The sequence below is a fragment of the Silurus meridionalis genome, chromosome 15, assembly GCF_014805685.1.
Source record: "Silurus meridionalis isolate SWU-2019-XX chromosome 15, ASM1480568v1, whole genome shotgun sequence".
NCBI lineage: Eukaryota > Metazoa > Chordata > Actinopteri > Siluriformes > Siluridae > Silurus > Silurus meridionalis.
In genome coordinates this window covers 3,446,448-3,468,460 of record NC_060898.1, presented here as the reverse complement: position 1 = coordinate 3,468,460, position 22,013 = coordinate 3,446,448, and the positions used below count along the sequence as shown (strand labels likewise).

The window sequence follows — 22,013 nt, the reverse complement described above, 5'->3', positions numbered from 1 at the left end:
AAGTATCATAATGTAATATTTGTGTCATATCACCTATCTTTCTAACACACACCGACGCAGAGAGAGAGAAACACACACACACACACACACACACACACACAAGCTCATCCTCGGAGAGGGAAACTTATGCTAACAGTCAGAAACATAAACCACCACACCCTCAGATATGTAACATAGAGAAGCAGTGTGAAACTAATGTGGTGCAAATTCATTCTTTATATCAGAAAATAAGTCGCAGAAAACGCAATTTTTTATATATTTTTTCTGTTTTTTGTTTTATGCATTTTTATTCCTCATCTGTACACGTAATAAAAAAAATAAAAAAAAGATTCAACATCTATCTTTAAAAAAAAAGTAAACACAACAGTCAACCCACGATAATTCGCAGCTCGGGTTCTCATTTGGAACCTGACTAACAGCAAGTTGCGGATTTTCTTCAAATTTGTGGGAATCCGCAGCGGGACTGAATGTTCACAAATTGTATAAAAATTTAAAAAGTTTAATACAGATTATTGTATTAAAGTGACACAATGTCTAAATAAATTCACTAAAGGTACCATAGGGGCGGCAGAGGGTGCGTCCAAAATTTGTGGATTTTCGGTCTTAGAACGTAACCCCTGCGAGTTCTGGGGGACCACTGTATATCACTAGCATTTAGATCACATGATCATTGATTGTAGTTCAGGCATGAGTAAAGCCCACACATACACAAACACACCAAATTTTTCAGGAATGTAGAATAGATATATTATATAGATTATATTAAACAATTTACAAAAAAAACCCCTTTTGATATTAATAGCCTTCTGGTGGAAGAGCTAACGCTAACGCTAACTATTCTTCCAGACACGTCCGAGCATATTTAGATTTTGCATCACATTATGAAGGATCACATGATTATAAAAATGTTTCATTGTTTTGCCATGACCCAAGCTTGAAATTTCTTCTGCTGTGCATTTTTACCTTTATTGAGTTTAGCGTAAAAATGTCACACCTTAGCCTGCTAGCTCCTGTAGCTAGCTAGCACACTGAGTAGGTTCATTTACTGACATTATTTACACCATTTGTACAATATTAATACACTAAATTGTGTATTAACCAAGTAATGAATTAAACACAGTTGATAACCCACACTAACACATTTAAATAATTAACATACTTGTGGTTGTAAATCAGTCGGGAAAAAAAAAAGAAAAAACAGAACAGAATACAATAGTTCTTATATTAATTAATATTTTGTTCTCAATTCTGATTGGTCAAAAGTTTTGCTTCATTTTCTGTAACCAACTGAAGACCTCTCATTAGTCAAATACAATATGGGTTCTATGATAAGAGCTTTCATAGTGTACCCCCCACCCCTCAAACACACACACACACACACACACGGGTTATTGTTCTTCTTTTATGGCATTTGCCAGCCCTTATTCAGAGCGACTTACAACTGAGCACTTGTTCAAGAGCCCAACAGGACAAAGGAGTCACCAGTGTCAGCATTTTCTAACAGTCAAAGCTAAAGCTGTAAAAAGTCTTTATAAATCAGGAAAGGCTTCAGCACGGAAATGTTTCTCTGTCACGTGACAAGTTGCATGTCTTATTAACTTTCTGAGAGAAAAAATAAGCGTCTTGTAAAGAAAAAACTTGTCCACATGGAGGTTACTCATTACAAAGCTTACATGTAAATATATGTGTATATATAAATGGATAAAAAAAAAGCCATTAAAATGAAGAAAATGTATTACCTTAATATATTAAAAAATGTCATCTTTGACATACGTCTGTAGGATAAGAGGAATAAAACACATTGCTCAGAAAAGAATAAACGTCATGTTGGAAACAGGAAGACATTTGATTGCTTTTTTCAATGTTACATTTGAAGTTGTTGATGCTGGTAATGAGTATTTGCAGAAAATTTCGTGCTGAATTTCTTTCTATTTTTTTTAATGAAAGCAACTCTAATAAGGAGAGGGACTGCTTTAAACATCCATCAGAATCCTCTTCAAAAACACACACACACACACACACACACACACACACACACACACACACACACACACAAAAACATACAGCATTTTCCTTAACCATGTTTTGATCACTAGCAAATACAATCCATAATCAAAAGTACTACTATTCATACTTTAATATCTCAAAGGCTGTGAGGCAAAATATCAGCCACGGAAATGAAAAACTATTGAATCACTGGAAGTCTTTTAAAATAAAAGCGTTTTGCAGACACAATAAATACCAGTAAAGACACCATTACAGAGAACTGAGGGGAATAAAATGCAGACTGAACCATCACCATGATCAATAGTCTCTGATTCATGAATAAAGAAAGGCTATGGGCAAAAGTGCTTTGAAAAAAGGAAATAAAAGCATGTTTCTTTGTACATATGATTCATTTACAGGAAAGAAAAAAATCTTCGCCATGACGGAGTGATGTGCTCCAACCCGGACAGCTCGTCTCATCTTATCTCATCTCGTCTCGTCTCATTTCAGCTGATGCTTTCTGCGTTTCCAAAAAAAATCAAAACACAAGACAATCAAAAAATTGAACAAAAGAAATTGTATAGAAATCAAGCCAAAACTTTTTTTTCTCAAACATCAAGCTGATTTATTAATTAGTTATTAATGTGATTGCTTGAATTAAATAGCATTATCCTAAACCATAATACCAGAGGTGCCCAAACTTTTTCCCATGAAGGGCCAAAAATCATACTTGATTGAGGGCCATGGGCCGAAAAATCAAAAGATCACTATGGGCCAAATTTATCCCACAGGCCCTAGTGTGGGCATCTGCTTAATACCAAACCGAACATAAGGTGAGCTTTGACCTAATGTTGCTGGAAGGTTCAGTCATAACAATAAATAAGCTGCCAATAAATAGTGATATCAGCACAGTTTCTAATATAGCAATAGGCAGAATATTTGAACATCTCGATTCTGTTTGTAAATTAAATCTGTACTGATGTGGTTAAAGTGGTAAAGGGCTCTCCACACCCCAAAAACTGGAAACTGAACAATTAACTGTTTCCATCATCCATAACAGCATTTTCAGAGCCCAGCAGCTCTCAAAGTAACTACACACAATTATGACGGTGAAAACTGAATGTAGAGATTATGCGAATGATAGATATGAAATTACACTTCTTTTCAAAACCAATATTATATATATATATATATATATAAAAAAGAAATAAAAAATAAAAAAGGAAAGTTTTTAGTATATCTAAAACTCACTTAGCAAAGTGATGTCTGCACTTCTTCGGGAGTCCTGTTTTCAGAAGAAAGACATCATAGTTTATGTTATAGGTTCACGTCGTAAACATAATACAGTCAAACCCCTGATAATTCACGGTTTGAAATTCGTGGGTTTTTATTTCAATTCTGACTTACAGGAAGTTGCGGATTATCTTAAAATTCGTGGAAATCCGCAGCGAGATCGGATGTTGAGGAACGTTAGGAATAACATTTTAAACTGTTTTCACAAACAAATTTTATAATTTCTTTAATAACACATTGTATTAAAGTGGCATGGTAGATGAATTCACTAAGGTACCATGGGACTGCGGGTGCATCCAAAATTCGCGGATTTTCAGAACTCAGGGGGTCTTAGAACGTAACCCGCACGAGTTCCGGGGGACCACGGTATATAAAATACATACAAATATAATATTCTTATTATAATAGAGATTTAAACAATATCAATTAAATGTTACTTATAAAAAGAAATAAAAATAAAAAGGAAAGTTTTTAGTATATCTAAAACTCACTTAGCAAAGTGATGTCTGCACTTCTTCGGGAGTCCTGTTTTCAGAAGAAAGACATCATAGTTTATGTTATAGGTTCACGTCGTAAACATAATACAGTCAAACCCCTGATAATTCACGGTTTGAAATTCGTGGGTTTTTATTTCAATTCTGACTTACAGGAAGTTGCGGATTATCTTAAAATTCGTGGAAATCCGCAGCGAGATCGGATGTTGAGGAACGTTAGGAATAACATTTTAAACTGTTTTCACAAACAAATTTTATAATTTCTTTAATAACACATTGTATTAAAGTGGCATGGTAGATGAATTCACTAAGGTACCATGGGACTGCGGGGTGCATCCAAAATTCGCGGATTTTCAGAACTCAGGGGGTCTTAGAACGTAACCCGCACGAGTTCCGGGGGACCACGGTATATAAAATACATACAAATATAATATTCTTATTATAATAGAGATTTAAACAATATCAATTAAATGTTACTTATAAAAAAAGAAATAAAAAAACAGAAATCACACATTGTAAAACATGTGCTCTCTCTGAAGCAGACATTGTTATCAAACGTTTAATTCTCAACTCTGATTGGTCAAAATATTCAAATGCTTAATTCAAATGCATATTTAATGCTCTTGTCTTAATACATAAATCTTTTCGAAAGCAACTGCTCATTTTGTATACCAGTTACTCCAAAAATGTGAGCAATAAAAAAAAAAGCAAGTTTGATGACAGAGAAGTTTTCTTGTAAGGAGTCTCCAGTGCGAATAGGAACAGGAATGTCTTCAAAACAAAGGATGTTGTGGTTCACAGTAATATAATTTTTTTCTCTCAAAAAGAGCAAAAACATATGCGATAGCAGGAACAAACATTAAATAGGCTTTGTTATTTGCTTTATCACAGACGGATGTGAAGTCACAAAAGAATTGTTCAGGCATCAAGACGTACAATACACAAACCCAGTAAACAATACAATAGATTGTAAAATAAATTATACAGCTAACAAACTGAGAGCGGGATTGGATGTAGCTTCATTCTTTTCTGAGAAACTGTACACCCTGGTTTCCTCTTCTATAATATTCACGTTTTTCCTTTTGAAAATTTTACCTCCCTTACATGTTTATATATGCCAAATTTTACAGAAAAACACAGCAGCACACTAATTTAACAAATACTGTCGACCCCATGTGTTTTCCACAGATGTGTATATTTATATTTATCTGCCTTTATTCATAGATGTAATTTTGCAGTCAGGTCGAACAAAATCAGAGTTTAGGCAGTAAATGATTCATTATTATATGATGGGGAATTTTGTTTGTGAAGTTATTGAGCCACATTAAATACAGAATGAACCTCACTTACTTTTTCATATGTCGCTACTTCATCTACATTGTGTTACATTACAGTGTTGTACAGAAGTCTTTGTATACACTGTATAGTAATTGGTGTATATAAATTAGTGTTACTCTTTGACATCGAGTATTAGGGTTCACAAGAACCAGTCAATTATATTGTATAATATATATGTAATGTATGTATGTAATATATATGTAATATGTATGTCTATACTGTCTCATATTGTCTGTATTGTCTTGTCTGTTTTGTCATGTATAGGTTTTATTTATGTCTGTACTTTTGAGAGTCACAAACAGCTGGAACCAAATTCCTTGTGTGTTAACACACTTGGCCAATAAACCTGATTCTGATTCGGATGTAATATAAAATAAAAGGACAGAGAATAAAAATGTTTTCATTTCACTGTCATTACTGAGTAGTATAATTCTATCTGAATATTATATATTATATAATAACATGAAACCTTTGTTCTCTTTTTAATAATCTTGTATCACTCCCTAGATTGTTGTCTAGATTGATTATTACAACCTGACAGCACAAGCCAAATCAAACAACATGGGGGAAATAAGATTTTCCCCACACCGTGATAAGACGGTGATGTTGAGAGAACCATTAATGCTGGAAAGCTACCATTCAAAACATTAAAGAAACTATAAATTAGGCTTTATTTAGATATTTTAGCATCTGGTCCAATTGTCTTGTGTGTGTGCGTGTAGTATACTCACTGCTAAAGTAATACAGTGTTAAGATCAGGATCACCCCGAGGAGCAGGACAGCACCGATGCCCGACCAAAGTACTAGAGACTTACAACCTGAAACGTGACCACATTAAACAGAACATACATTGAGACACATTTCATTCACAAAGTAGCGGATTTACTAACCCACATTCAATACACATCGTTTTACATCCAACAAGCGTGTACCTTTCAGACTAATAGGTTTGCAGTTGTTACCCGGACGGTTCACATGCCTCGGATTTTTCACCGTCGCAGGAGCCAGAGTGTTTGTGACGACTAGAAAGAACAATCAACAATAAATACATTTGACACTATATAAAGCTGTAAAGTAAAAATCCCAAGATTCACTGAGCTGAAATGTGTTGCTTTTGGCATTCATTTTAACCACAAGTTTTACAGAATGGTTTATAAATTACTGAGGAACACGTTACTTCTGTGGACAGATACTGCTGAGAATATACAAGGACTTGTCTTGTATTTTTAAACACACATTCTGCTTTACCTCCAAAATCTCGAAGCTATATAAGTGGTTCACCATTTACTCTCAAGTCACTCTTTTATCATTCACTGAAATTCTTATTCTATTTACTGTAGTTACTGTGCAATATAAATAAATACGATTCAATATTATATAATAACCTGAAATCTTTTTTTTTGCAATTGGAGGAACTTTTGTATCGGATTCCTTCCATCATTTCTTACAAGAAGTTGTTCGATTTTCTACGGCTTGCTCATTACGGATACAGATCCAAAGCAACATCTGGATTTCTGGATTTGGAAAACCGAAATGAATTCGAAGTATCTACTGTATTTACTGATTCAGTTTGAACCCCTATGTTGCAGATGAACAGATTCCTCAGCATGCTCCTCAAATTGAGAGAAGAAATTGATAGAGAAGAAAATAGAGACCTCCAGGCCTGATGTAGTATCCTTCAGGCATCAGATCTTTGGGATCCTGTGCTGAATTCTGACTGACGAGGACGCACGAGTAGAAACCTGCATCTTCGTTCTGTATGCCGGTGATGCGCAGTGTGTACAGCACCTTCTTCTCGTCGCTAGCAGTTGTCCTGAAGCGGCCTTGGTTAAGTTTTTCCGCATAGTGCGCATTGTTTAAATTGTTGGTGGACACGAGGAACTCAGGTGTGCCGCTGTTGTGAAGATAAGCGGTACCATAACACCTTCTGACACTGGTGGTCCGGGCAGGTGCAGGTCAGCGTTTCGGAGCTGTTGATGCTCGGGTAGCGCACTAGTACTGCAGAAACTGAACACAGGGACAAAATAGGACAAGTTAAAGAACAAATCTTGGTTCCTTTTCCAGAATCAGCAGTCGTGATAAACATGTAAATATAAAATACATGCATTTTTTGAAAACTTGGAATATCCAATCGTTAATGCGTTAAAAGCAACGCATAAGTCCGTATTTCATTTGGATTATTTTCAATGTTTTTAAGGTTCTATCCAAAAAATAAAAATCATCAGCTCTAAAACATCCTCAGGATTAAGAGGATACTTAACTTAGCAGTCCTTAACATTAATTGCAACTCTAAATGGATAAAAAGTACATTTCATTATGCAATAAATTCTCGTTTCACAAACTGCTGTGGTGTAAGAGGAATAAAACACTTCAAGACAAATCGATCAATACGACTTTCCTCGAACAGGACACTTCATGTGATTGAATTTTTACACAGCACGTAATATTGTATATACTCGCTGAACCACAACTTGTGCAACAACAGACTGGAAACAACAGACAGGAAAAACAAGTAAGTAAAAAAGTAACAAACCCATTCACCAAAATAAACCTGTTTCCATTTACCACTATTATTTTGTAAGAGCTAAAATTGCAAAATTTTCAAAAAAAGGAGGCCTTGTTTGGAAAAGGACACGTATAACATTGCACAGGTTGCAAAACGTCTCGTTCCTTCACTCGTCTCTTTGTGATTTGTGATATGCTGACATAATCATTTTATAAAGGAGACACAGAAATCTAAGTGGTGTAAAAATCTGAGTGAAATAATTCATTATTAGGTTCAAATCAAACAGGATTCAAATAAAGCATGTAAATAAATACATTGAGAAAACACAAAAAACCCTGGGCGTTGACGCAAAATATACACGAGAATCGTTTAGACGTTCTGTATCTTGCAGATCTATAATTTAGAGCTTTTAATTATAATATATAGTTATAATAAGGATGTCGAACATACAATCGGGTATTCAGATATATGTATATTGATTGTATAAGCCTTTAATCTGTATACAGTCTTCTAATTATTTAGCGTATTCAGACTTCAAAAGCCGTATATATGTGAATAATCGAATTGTAAAATTTATATATATATTCAATATTCTAAACCAATAAATATTGTGCTTATAACCAGTATATAAACTTAAAATGAGCATATAAGCAGGATATATATACTATTTAGGAACTATGATATGCTTATAACAAGTATATAATCTTATAATTAGTGCATGGTGTTTAAAAAGTATATAAGCATATAATCAGTATATAAGCATAGAATCTGTGTACAGTGCTTATAAACAGTATATGCAGGAGTATACTTGGTGTATTTGTGTAAAATCAGTGTTTGCATAGAATCCGTTTTTAATCGCCATCTATGCATATTACACTGTTTTAATCTTCTTTGCTGGCCGTTTGCAAACTCCTAGACAACATACACTCAAACTATTTCTATAAAACAATTACATTTGACTGTTTCTGGAGTTTCACACTAAAGCTGGACATTATATAATATTTCACTCAGGATTTAAAAAGAAAATCGTCATCGGGCCTAGTGTTGATCCCTTATGACATCCGTGTCGCTGCCAACAATCAAAAAACTGCATCTCTCTAACTAGACATCAGTTCAAAAAGCATTAACATGCCCACACAAAAGGATTCATTCTAAATGAATTGAGATTAATAATCTAAACATAATTTTTTGACAATTCACCCTGATTTCTCTAAGCAGATCGTTTCACAGACAATCATCTCAATCGAGGAACATGTTAATGAATTTGAAGTGTTCGATGTGATTCGATTTTCATTTGGAAATTTCGTACCTGCTGTCAGGAAGCAGAGAACGCTCCAGAGGTGACTGAGGGTCGTCATTATCTTCAGGCATGCAGATGTGTTGCCACTATTGGGTGTGTGTGAGTGTGTGCGAGTGTGTATTTGCTTTAGTGCTTCTGGGGCCCGTCCTTCTTCTTCTTCTTCTTATGTCACACCGCAGGGAGGAACTGAAGTGTGTTGAGCCCAACCACTCAGTGCAGAGAGTCATAGAGCGCACACACACACACACACACACACAGAACATAGATTCTGTCATTATTAATTGTTTACTTGTTTAACTTTAGATTTCGGTCCTTTATAAGCAAATATTTGTACTAAATAAAAAAGAAAATACACTCTTTAATGGTGTATTTTACAAACTAACAGTAGATTACATGGTATGACATTTTAATGTGATATTTTCTTATTTTTAACCAATTTACCATGTCATATATTATATTTCTACATACACACATATATACTTATATACATAAATAATTTTTCCACGGTCTTCCCAACGAATTTACTACATGCTTAAACACCAGCATGATATTCAGAGTAAACCTTATCGTTCTGCCTGCATGCTCCATGCTAACTTGTGCCCAGGTGTGTGACCTAGCCCAACATCTGCAGCACACCACCAGCAGCCTGCAACATCCACACTAGTGAAGTTGGAGCAAACCACACAAACAGTGTGTTCGGTGTAATTTTTCTGCCATCAAAAATGGAGTAGAGGTTTTATATAAATGCCAAAGCGGTGGGGGTCGTCTTTCATTCCAACTAGTGCAGGAACCGTATGTAGATTTGGGTTGAAAAAAAAGAGGCAAATTTCATGCTGTTTTAATGTGACAGAAAAGATCCGATTAAAATGTCACGATAAAAACGTGCCAGAATAAACGACATGTTACCAAACAGGACCTTATCAAAGTTTCACCTCAGAAGCTGCATGTGATGTAGTTTTCATTTCAAAGATTTCAAAATATTTTACCATCAATCCAGGAACAAGAAAATATGATTTTTGTGTTTAGTAAAAAATCATAGCCTGGAAGTAGCAATGGAGCTGACGCAGTGTTAAAAATGATAATAACGATACCAGTAACATTCTACACCTAAATCAGAATATGGATATTTTTATATTGTCCCACAGGACAACTTTTTCAAATCTTACTTAAAAATTATAATATTTGATAAAGAAAATAATTTGTGCCTCATCAGATTAGCATCTAACCAGAAGAGATGCTAGTAATGATGCTAATAAAATTAATGAGATAGATAAAGAGACAGACAGATAGCATTGTGCAAAAAGCTAAAAAAAAATGTCCATTAGGTAATTATACAGAGATCAAAATCATTATAAAGTAAACTAAAGACGCATGTACCACAATAATGCAAATGCAAAGAGACAACAGAGTGCAAACAACATTAGTAATGAATAATAGTTTTTTAACATGGTTCTGATTTTCTTCACTTATCTAATTATTCAAGGCCTATTGGGTTTTGGTGTGTAAGTTCATGAATGCAAAATATGCAAATGAGCACAGGGACATAAGTCAGAATTAAATTTTGCGTGCCGTATACTAGTATTCTACAGTATACATTGAAATCTAGTAGCTCTACTGTACAATTCGATGTGATTAATATACATTTATAGAGCCTAGAGCAGATCATGTACATGCTGTAAGCTGGAGAAAGACCTTAGTTAGTGATTTTTTATTTTCTTTCTAAGATTAAACAATGAAATTTCAATAAATCCGAAAGTTAATCATTTTGATGCTAAATTGGTGCCCATGAGATCCATTATCATCATTAGTCACAAAAGGAGTGGTAGGCAAATATGTTATTTTTCATATATATATATATATATATATATATATATATATATATATATATATATATATATATAAATATATTGGTAAAATCCTTTATGTGGGGGGAAAATAAACAGTTCGATCTCATTTATTATGTCTGGAAATCTCTCGAAGTTTTAACCGTGTTTATATACACAGACTGTTGAAAATTGGCCATATTTTAATTTAATATAATAAAATCGTTAAAAAAAACGTATTAAATAAATGAACACAGGCGTGGACAGCAACCACTTTCATGAAATGAAATTTAGATAGAATCCCATAGTTAATCATTTTGATGCTAATTTGGTGGCCTTGTATGCAAATGCAGTGCAATATAAAAGTACTACATTTTGTCAGCAAACTCGACTAACTTCAGGAAATTCATGTTTCCATGCAAACACCCGTCTCCTGTCAGGTAAATATTTTAGCATCCAAATGTGCAAAAATGTATTTATTTTTGTTTTGTAAGAAGCAACTTTTTTTTTTTTAAATAAACATTCTTTGAAAATTGTATTTAATTCTTTACATTTTTATACAATAAAAATAACCTACTTTTAATCACACCTAACTTCTTTTTTATTTATACTATCTGTCTTTGTAAACTATCTATCTATCTACAGTATCTATAGACAGACAGACAGACAGACAGACAGTATAAAGCCCTTGGAAAACAACGTAAACATGCCTAAATACATTTTTCAACACTGAAATTTAGAAATGGTTCTAAGAGAAGAGGCTTCATGTGGGAGTTTGGGCTGCAGTCTTCAAGTCGTATCCCCCAGCTTTAGTTACAGGTCTTCAGAGGCTTGTGAGCTCGTGAGAGGGTCGTACAGAGAGGAGGATGTGGGCGAAGAACACGCGTCTAGAGGGTCGAAGGTTCGACTGAAACACTGGGAACGTAACCACACGATTGTTTGAAAACACGAGATCTCAGGGGGCTTCTGAACCTCGCCGAACGTGCCGCCGATGCTTGTGTGCGCTTCTGGCTTCAAGGTTTTTCTTGTGAAAAGGCTTCGAACATCTGGAACTCTAGAAAGTTGTGAGAACGTTTAGAGCAGCAGCATTATGAACTATTGAATCTTTTATTTAAACGTCTCCCACATTATATCCTAAAGCATCCTAACAGCATGAATATTAATCACGCCATCGATATCAGGAAGCACGTTGGACAGAAAGTCAACGGAAATGCAGATTTTGTGATAAAATTGTCCTGGTTTTGAAACATATAAAAGATGGTAAAATGAGAAAATATGATGATGTTGACATCTTCGAGCGTAGTGAACTATTCTCTTGCTGTATGGAATAAAATCATTTCCACATATGCTCTCAATTCCACATACGTTCATATCTACCACACATTCGACACCAATATATTTGTGCCGTTATCCAATCAGCCGATCATATAACAGCTGTGCAGTGCATGCAACCATGCAGATACAAATCGAAGGCATCAAAACAGCAGAATGGGGAAAAAACTTGTATCATACTAAATGGTGAGAAAAACAAAAAACATCCACCGAGTGGCAGTTCTGCAGGTAGGTTATAATATAAAAAAATGGAGTATATATACATTATATGTATAGTGTGTGTGTGTTCGATCCAGATAGGGTTTATGGATGTGGTAAGGGAAGACATGTATGTAGCAGGTCTGAAAGAGGTAGATGTAGAGGACAGGGGGGTATGGAGACGGATGATCGGCTGTGGCGACCCCCTAACGGGAGCAGCCGAAAAAAGAAGAAATCCTGATAGGTTTGACCTCATTCGAAGGCTACCACTCTTTACCACCGTGTTGAACAGAAAAGCATGTCAGAATGACTCTTTTGAACATGAAAATAAGATCAGTCGGCTCTGCATACTTCAGACTCGCCCCAAATGTAATCCCATGATAACAGTGTGGACCAGAAACCAGAAGGAAATAATCCAACACCTTGTGGCATTTCTGCAATGTAGAATTTAAGTTATTTTAAGATGAAAGGTTGCTGACGAGTGCCACAACTGTTTGTCCTGATTATTGCCTTAATTTCAATTTCACATCATAAAATTTTAATGAAGGTCTTTAAATATCCAGTGTGTTTATATCTTTTGGGCTGTGCACTTCTCTGTTTCAGTACTTCATCCTTATATTTGGGGCAAATGAGGTCTAACCCAAGAGCCAGGTGTGAACCCTGAAAGCCAAGTGGCCTCATTTGCCCCAAATGCACCTGTCATACATGACAAAAATATACTCAGGCATACACACTTGCATAATGGCGCAGCTTCAAACAATAATAAAGAACTTTTCCCATAATGACGAGCGAGTAATAATTTCTAAGCTGGAAAAAAAAACTGATAAAGGTCTTGTCTTGTCTACAAATCATACAGTATTCACTCACTGTTAGAAGTACATCATTAGCAAACGTGAGTTTTTCCTCGCTGAGACATGCAGTACAGGACGCTCTCTGGCAGGCGAACAGCACCTCTGTGAGTCACAGTTGGTCACTGCACCTGTTTGGAGATCACTAGATTGCTGTGTATTCGCCCCTGTGATGATTTTTACATTTTTAGTATTTTAGTAAGTGTGGCAGATATTAATACGTCGTTTTTCTTTCTTTTTTTTTTCTACACGTCTATGCTTGAGACGTACATACACACACAATTGTATAGGCTGTCTTTAGATGCAGTACTATAAAACTGTTTACTTCACTACAACTAAGAGACCTAAACCTGTTCCAGATCTCCTGCTATAAAGCTCTGACCTCAAACCTATTGAACACCTTTGGGATGATTGTGAACTGCACTCACACAAATCTTCAAAGGAAATGGGGACTAAATGTGGAATTCGATGTTCAAAGAAATGCACATCTGCATCTTAAGATCAGGGGTCCACAAACTTTGTCTATATACTGTATTACACATATCATTTATTAATGCTGAATTATTGATATTAGAAGAAAAGAAAACAAGCACTATGTGTACATGTTAAGTTTATATATACATAGAAAATGTGTGAATACTGATTACCGCTCTGTACACAGACCTTTAGCATGACCACTGAATGAGTGACTTCGATTAAAAGAAAAATAATAATAAAATAAAAAATATATATATAATATATATTTTTTTTATCCAAGTCACTCTTTCAGTGCAAGGAAATATGAAGCGCAATATATATTTATATATATTATTATTATAATTTTGTTTATTATTTATTTCTTTATTTTTTATCCAATTTTTTTTTATGTATGTGTGTATATATATATATATATATATATATATATAATTCAAAATATACAGAGTTTATTTGATTAGTGTTTTGAGAAGACACACTGCTCACTCTAACATATAATCATGCCTGAATTATTCCACTTGTGCAAAACTAGCAGAAGGTTGACGCAGCTACACCACAAAGAAAAAAAAAATCCATTTGTCGATTAAAAAAAAAAGTGCAGTTCTAAAACAAACAAAAAAAAAAAAAAAAAAAAAAAAAGTTTGCTGGTAGTGTTAAGAAGTTTGTTTTATATATATATATATATATATATATATATATATATATATATATATATATATATATATATATATATATAAAAATCCTAAATGTGAATTAGTCACTTCACCTGAATCTTTAACGCCTGCTTATGTAGGCTGAATAAGCGTGTGTCAATCAGAAACTCCCCAAAATGGTTTCATCCCAGAGCTTTTCCTCTTCCGTCCTGTTGTCCTCTGTGTCCTTCGCTTTCTTTTTCTCTTTTCTGTGCTTTGCTTTTTCTTCTTTAAGTCCTTCTCTGTCTCCTTTCGATTTGTTCCACTCTCCTTCGTCCTCTTCGCTCCGTCTCTTCTTTGCGACTCCTTTAAGCCTTTTCTCCTTCCCTCTTTTTCCGTGATCTTCGTCGGAGCTTTCTCTTTGTGTTTTTGGTTTCTTCGTGCCTCCGTCCTCCTTCCTTCTCCTCTTCTTCCTTCTTCTCCGCAAATCCTCTTCGGGGTTGTCCGCATCCTCTCTTCTCTTCTTCATTCCCTCTCGTCTCTTTTTCCTCCGCCTGTCTCTCCTGTCCTCGCTGCTGTTGCTGCTTGTGCTACTGTACGAAGACGAGGAGTCTGAGAGCGAAGATGAAGAGCTGAGCGATTCCTGGCTCCTCCCTCTACGCAGTGCTTTTCCGGTTAGCCCGGGGATGAGTGGAGGAGGGTAGGATGAGTAACCTTGATCCCATTGGTTCGGCACCGGCAATCTCCCTCTGAAAGTCGCGAGACCGGGGTGGGGAGGAAACGATGGGCGCCAGGGCTGCGTTCGGAAAGCCGGAGCAGGAAAACGAGGTTGGAGAGACAGAACCTGGGGCTGGTCAGGACACTCTGCACTCTCGTCTGCTTCGCTCTCTTTGACCTGAGGTTCAGATCCCTGCCCCATTTTGGGTTCCAGTCCCCGGGACCTCTGAACCTGGATGTAGTCTGCCAGCTCGTCCTGGAACGAGCCGTACACCTTCTTCTTGCCGACATCTCCTTGCTGCTTCTTTTCTCTGAGATGGAAGAGGAAGCGAATGGTCAACCTGGATGAACTTAAAGCGTAGTTGCTCTAAATGATCAAATACACAAAACCCCTGCTTACTTAATGTCGTGTTTATTGGCCTTCATGTGAGCTTGGTACGTGTCTATGGAGTTGAAGGTCAGGTTGCAGAGTAGACATGTCTGGGAGTTTGCTAGAAAAAGAAAAACCAGATAAAGAATAAAATAAATAGGAAAATTGCATTTCCGAATGATGACACCTTTTAAGTGCCACATCAAAAAAAATATTTAAAAGTAAAAAAAAAAATAAAAATTGTTTTTTTAAAAATTCGAGGCGGTTTTAAATTTTCGAGGTAGTTTTGTAACACGCCAACAGATGGCAGCACAAAGCTGCATGTACAGTCACAGGGAGCACCGAACTTCATAGGTCAGTGTGCCAAAGGACATCGGTCCTGTGTACAGCGGGACAGCAAGTTAGAACAAACAACGATGAACCCTGCGAAAACTCGCCGGAAATGAAATGCACATTCCCCACCCCTTTCCCCCCAACGGTTGCATTCATACTTTTTAAGACCTTTTTAAAGACCACTAAGAATTAAAGACCTATATCACATCAAAAAAATACACGAATACATGACATTTTTTCAAGCCAAGTATCACTAAACTTGCACTTCGCAAGTAAAAGCTAAACTTTGTGAAAGTAAAAAAATAAAATAAGTTTTGATGTCTGTGGTATAATCCAAAAGAGATTCGCAACAGTAACAGAAAGCTTCTACGAGAGCATTTAAATAAGCATTAGAGGTAGTGTTACATGGAAATCGGAAAAAAAAAAACCTGTTTAAAATAATTCAACACCTAAAACAACAAATTTAAGAATTTTTAATGCCTAAAACTTCAATCTTTGTTGGATTATTTTTAAGACCCCACAGAAACCATAATTTCTATTAAAAGTTTGTTCTGCTCGTTTCATCAATACTTAGATTAAATCAGGCTGAAGAGCTGCCTGCTTTTCCAAATGAACATTAATGCGATCTAATGAGCTGTAACTGACACAGTCACGTGACCGCTCTCCCAGCTTACTTTGCGGCTCCTGGTGAGCCAGGTTGCGCTGGTGCTTGCGTCCACTGTAGTGTTCGGTGGCCATCGTTGGGTTGTTAAACAAAGCCGTGCACAGCTTGCAGTATCTGTCTGGGTCACTCAGGTCGACCCCCTGGGGAGCAGAAACTGTGCATTCCTTCAGCTCCTGACCCACGTCACTCTGAGCGCTCACTTCCACTGTGTCCTCCAAGGAGGTAACAGGAGGAGCCGCTGAACTTGCAGAGGTCCTGGCATCTGCCAAAGATACTTACGAATTATAATACGCTACTAAACAGTAGGGGTGCAATGGATCTGTGAAACGGTTAAACGATTCATTGCTCATCTTTTTTAACTTGCTGGTTAATCTTCATTTTTAACGATCGCAGAGTGAAAGGCATTTTTTTTTTTTGCCAGCTGATACTGCTTTTTAAGTCATTTCGTAACTACACAACAGCCATGCATTCCCATTAATAACAAAGGCTAGCGGAGGAGAGGAAGAACTTAAAAAGCCTCCCTCATCATTTAAAGCGCATGTATTGGAGCATTTTCTTGCTGTAATTTTTTTCGGAACCGTGAGTTTTGTGATCCGTTGCACCACTACTAAACAGTGAAATATACAAATCGAGCGGGAGTGAAAAAGTTATTATTGGTGCCCTTTGGCATCGCACACCTCCAGAGGCTGTGGCGCCGGACTTCCTCGTGTTCTTGGCATGAACCTTTCCCTCGTAGTGAGATTTGGCGACCACGGGCGAGCTAAACACCATGTTGCACAGCTCGCAGAACTTCTCCGGATCTGTGTTAACACTCTGTAAAAAAATTATAATAATAATAATTCACCCTGAATGCCTTTTTACATCTTCAACTAATTTCTAACAAAAATACAGACAAATATTTCAAATGCACTGTGTATCAGGGTACAGGTTTCCTTTATATATATATATATATATATATATATATATATAAAAAAAAAAACCTGCTCCTATGCACAAAAAAAAAGCTTGTGGTAATTTACCTGAAAGCTGCTGCTCTCATGGCTCAGCTTGTTCCTTTCAGCTTTCTTTGTCTGAAGGTAGATTCGAACTCTCTGTGCATGCTTCTTACCCTGATTAACAAATAAAAACAAGGGTTTAAAAAAAAAAAAGAATATCCACAAATAAGTACAAAGATCTAAGCCGTATAATTAAGTCAAAGTTCACGCGAACCTCATAGTGAGAGACCCTCTGAGACTCAAACATCAACACCGCATCACACACCTGACAAAAGGTGTCTGTCAGGAGACCTTTAAGAAGCTCACTGTCATTCTGGATTTCTGTTCAAACAATAATAAAAAAATAAATAATTAAAAATATAAAAAGATAGATAGTACCAATGAATAACATTATACGTAATGCAGACATCATCATAATTATACTGCAGAGAAACTAAAACGATTGGGTGAGGGTTGCCATGTGATGGTATAAACGCGTATAAACAGACTGTCTAATGTACTGCACAGCGCATTACAGAGCAACACCTCACAATTTTTGTATTCATTTATATTGTTATTAAATGCAAATAAATCGTAGATCACATCAGACTGTCGCATGCAAACCGTAACAAACCACCGATTTTATTGGATTTCTCAGAGCAGCCATAATTTATACATTTAAAAAAATTGTAGCAAACAATGATCAAATCTTTATCAAATTATGTGTACGATTTAAGATTATAGCAGTAAAACCTGCAACACTCTGTAGTACAGGTAGAATCCGAGTTACGGTGGTTTTGAATTTTTGATCTTCTGATGACGACAGTGATACGATCTATTCTATCTTTGCGCTGCATTTACATTTTTTTTTTTTTTTTTACAATACGTCAGGACCAGGATGTAGGTGTCTCCTGCCATGTGAGATTCTTTACTCTAACTAGCGGTCGACTGAGTTTTTGGTGTTCCAAAGCCCAATTTTAGCTCGTTTCTCCCCTTTTGATTTGTGTCGCCGGACACTGAAAATATATATATATATATATATAAATTCCAAAAAAATAAAGAAATAAAAAAAATGTATGTTGGGTGGGGGGAGTAAGAGAAGAAGTAGATTACAGCCACATAAAAACTTCAATAAAAAATAATTAGCAAAAAATAAACTACTATACTGTTCTACTTTACGAAAACTACAAAAATCGAACGTGTTTCACGAAAATTTCATACAGAATCAGAGCATTTGTGGTCAATTAACAAATCCACCGAATAATTACATCTTTGGGGTTTAAACTGTAAAAAGTACTTCATATTTAGGCTAAAGTTGCTTTTGGTACTTAAAGTAATAATACTAATACTGATTAGGACATCCTGACTATATTCTATATCAGTCTGATGTAAGAAGGAAGTCACTGTCCATTGTCCTGTTTTATGAGTTTTGCTATTATTATATTTAACCATCGGCAACTACAGCATTCATGTATTACTAGATTTTAGACAAGCGTCATAGAAGGCCACACAATAACTGAGATTTCCAGACATTTCTGATCCTTTTAGAACTTCGATGCTAGTGAGAACATCTCATTATGCTTTCAAAGAAAACGTAATGCAAGGTATATGTGTCATATACGACACAGCAGCAGGTGATTGTGCAACTAACGGCCTACGATCACTTTGTCACTGCAGGTCACCGTGTGTATGTGTGAAATTTGTTATTTATTTACTGTATACTGTAAAGATATATGTATGTATGTATGTGTATATATATATATATATATAGGGGTGTAACGGTCTACAGAATCCACGGTTTAGTACAATTTCGGGACATTTAGGGGAAAAAGCAATGCAAAACAAAACTGCTTGTCGTTTTTTATTACCGCAGTTTATTTTGTGATGATTTGTGATCAACATTTGAAGAGTTTTACATTTTTAAAACGATTTTAAATAAAAAGCCAGCTTGGTTAAATCATATATAAAATTATATTTTATAAAGATAAAATAGAATAAATACAATTAATGCAATGCACTTTATTATATTGATTAAATTGAGCAATCAATTAAATTGCCACAAATGAAATTGATTCAATTAACTCGAATACATGGAAAATGTAATTAAATAGTTTACATTTGTTTGACCCCATCTGGGTAATAAAGATGTGTAAGAATGTGTGCTCGTGTTTTACAAATTACAAACTTGAGGTCCGCCACTTAATAAGTTCCTGAGGGAACTAAGATTTTATCTCTGATGTTCCGCATCTAAAAAGGATTTCATTGCAAATACATGTACCGTTACACCCCTAATATACACACAGTAGCAGTCAAAAGTTTGGACACACTTCCCCTTTAGTGCATTTTCTTTATTGTTGTTATTTTTAAGATTGTACATTAATACTGAGGACATCCAAACTATAGAAAAGAATGATGTACTTAACAAATGAAAAGTGTTAAACAACCCAGAATATGTTTATATTGTCAAAAGTCTCTAAATTTAGCTTTGATGACAACTTGGCAAACTCGGCACGATTCACGAGGTAGTCACCTTGTCAGAAAATGCTTTTTGACATTTCTTTTTCTTAATGTGCTTTAGACGTTCATTTAATTTGTTCAAAGAAAATGATTATTACAGAGTCAATAGTCCGATTAGTGCTGCTACATCTACAGTACAAATCCATATTACTCAGTTCAGTAAAGGGAAACAGCAGTCCATCATTATTTAAAAAAATGAAGGTCAGTCAATACGAATAATCTCAAGAACTTAAAATGCATCCCCAAAAGCAGTCTCCAAAGCCATTCAATTATATAATAAAACAGGCTCTCACAAGGACCATCCCAGTAAAGGAAGCACAAGAGCTACCTCTGCTGCAGAGGATAAGTTTATTCAATTTCCAACCTCACAAAATGCCGATTTACATAAATGCTTCTCATAGTTCAAGTAGTAGACATTTACAGCATCCACTCTTCAGTTTTCAATCATTTCCCAAAAGTTGCTCATCCACACTGAAACGTCTGAGAATGATTACGTCTCTGTACTGCACATGAGAAAAGCGTAAGATGCTTCGACCTGCGTCATTTCCGCCGGCCGTTTCTTTCATTTTTGGCTTTTTGAAGCGTTGTTGCAAAGACTAAAAAAAAATCTTCATTGTTTTTTAAAACCTCCGTTTTCACAGTCCACACTGCGACACAAAATAACGCCGTTTTCAAGTGTACGCAATTTGGAGAGTGTTTTCAAAACGCTATGCTTTCGTTGACCAAAAACACTGTCTCAATGTGGATGCATAATAGTAATAGTGTGGACATGGCGAAGAGAGTGATGGGAGTGCTGTATCAGATAAACTGGCCTCCACAATCACCTGATCGAAATCCAGTTGAGATGATTAAGGATGAGTTAAACCAGAGAGTGAAGGAGAAGCAGCCAACAAGTACTCAACACCTCTGGAAACAGAATGCCAAAGTGTGTGCAAAGCTGTCATGAGGGGAAAAGGAGGCTACTTTGACGAATCGTAAATACTAAACATATTCTGGGTTTTACACGTTTGGGTTTGCTACGTAATTCCATTAGTGTTCTTTCGTAGTTTGGATGTCTTCGGTATTAATGTACAGTGTTGGGAAGAATAAAAACCACTTAAGGAGAAGGTGTGTCCTTGAATATTACTATAATATACATATATTAAAGGTGCTTAAAAATTAAGTAGATAAACTTTAAGGTATAATGTCCTTACGTGTCCTCGTTAACAACTGAACAGTGTCCAATTATCATGTGAATAAAATAATAATCATTTTACTTCAGGTCACAAATGTGCATTTTACAGGTGTGATGCAGTTCAATGGCCTCAGGTACAAGAATTCAATAAAAAAATTATAGAACGATAAAACATTAATGATAAAACATGAAAAACAGATATATATATATATATATATATATATATATATATATATATATATAAAATTACATTATTCTAAATGTACTCAGGCAGGCAATTGAATGGTGCCCAATTACCATGTAATTGAAATAATAATAATAATAATAATAATAATAATGTTTAATGTATATATAATGTATATAGTTGACGTCATTTTGAGGACATTTGAGTTTGAGCCCTATAACAAGCTACTAGTTACGTATAAAACTATGTAATATGTAGCTAAGCTAATGATTTAAAATATATTAAACTACCTTGTCCAAGTTATAATTTTTAATTAAATTTCTCTTTAAAACCTGAAGTAAAGCGCTAAAGGCCTGATAGTGTGAGATGGGAGTTAGCCATGAATCAGCTAACGCTAGCAAGACTTAGCATGGCTAGGTTTAGCAGCGCTAGCTAACAGAACTGCTCAGTCCAGTCCATCTCGAACAAGTTAACTGTGTCTGATGAATCTGGTGAAAAACTAATTAAGGTGCCTCTTTTTTTTTAGTTATATTATGTATAATATACAGGGATCTTTCCACCCCGCTAGCACACAAATGTGTGGGTAATTACTGACTCACCTTCTTCAACATGACAACTATGGACATGAGTATTTGTTAGCACTGATTCTGAGACAGAGGCCGAATCTGAATGAACAGGGACACTGTTTTCATTCGGACACGACACGCTGTCGTCAGACACGGACATGTTATTATTATTTTAATCTCAAAACGGACAAGGGACAGACAACAGCTACCTCATCCGACATGACTAGCCAAATAGTACAGGGCGGTGGAGGGGCACTGCGCATGCGCCAGACACACTCCTCTACTCGGCT

The 22,013-nt window shown here is 35.7% G+C and overlaps 2 protein-coding genes across 3 annotated transcripts; both read right to left on the bottom strand.

Moving 5' to 3' along the window:
• Positions 1-1,388: 1,388 nt before the first annotated feature.
• cd8b (cd8 beta) lies at positions 1,389-10,728 on the bottom strand. Its single transcript, XM_046867166.1, is given in 7 exon segments — positions 1,389-2,506; positions 3,771-3,804; positions 5,843-5,929; positions 6,044-6,133; positions 6,767-7,016; positions 7,018-7,118; positions 8,927-10,728. Coding segments are annotated over 7 exon segments (630 nt in total). The 5' UTR covers positions 8,976-10,728; the 3' UTR covers positions 1,389-2,487.
• Positions 10,729-14,282: 3,554 nt separating this feature from the next.
• Positions 14,283-21,968, bottom strand: zmat1 (zinc finger matrin-type 1). 2 transcript variants are annotated; one of them, XM_046867012.1, is made up of 7 exons: positions 21,757-21,968; positions 17,518-17,624; positions 17,328-17,417; positions 16,986-17,121; positions 16,319-16,570; positions 15,342-15,432; positions 14,283-15,252 (listed from the first exon to the last, which is right to left on the bottom strand). In XM_046867012.1, exons 1-7 carry the CDS (start codon positions 21,881-21,883, stop codon positions 14,406-14,408), a joined length of 1,650 nt encoding a protein of 549 aa, XP_046722968.1. In that variant the 5' UTR covers positions 21,884-21,968; the 3' UTR covers positions 14,283-14,405. The 2 variants fall into 2 exon arrangements, with proteins under 2 accessions (XP_046722968.1, XP_046722969.1); XM_046867013.1 differs by having other exon boundaries at positions 17,569-17,624.
• Between the last annotated feature and the right edge of the window lie 45 nt (positions 21,969-22,013).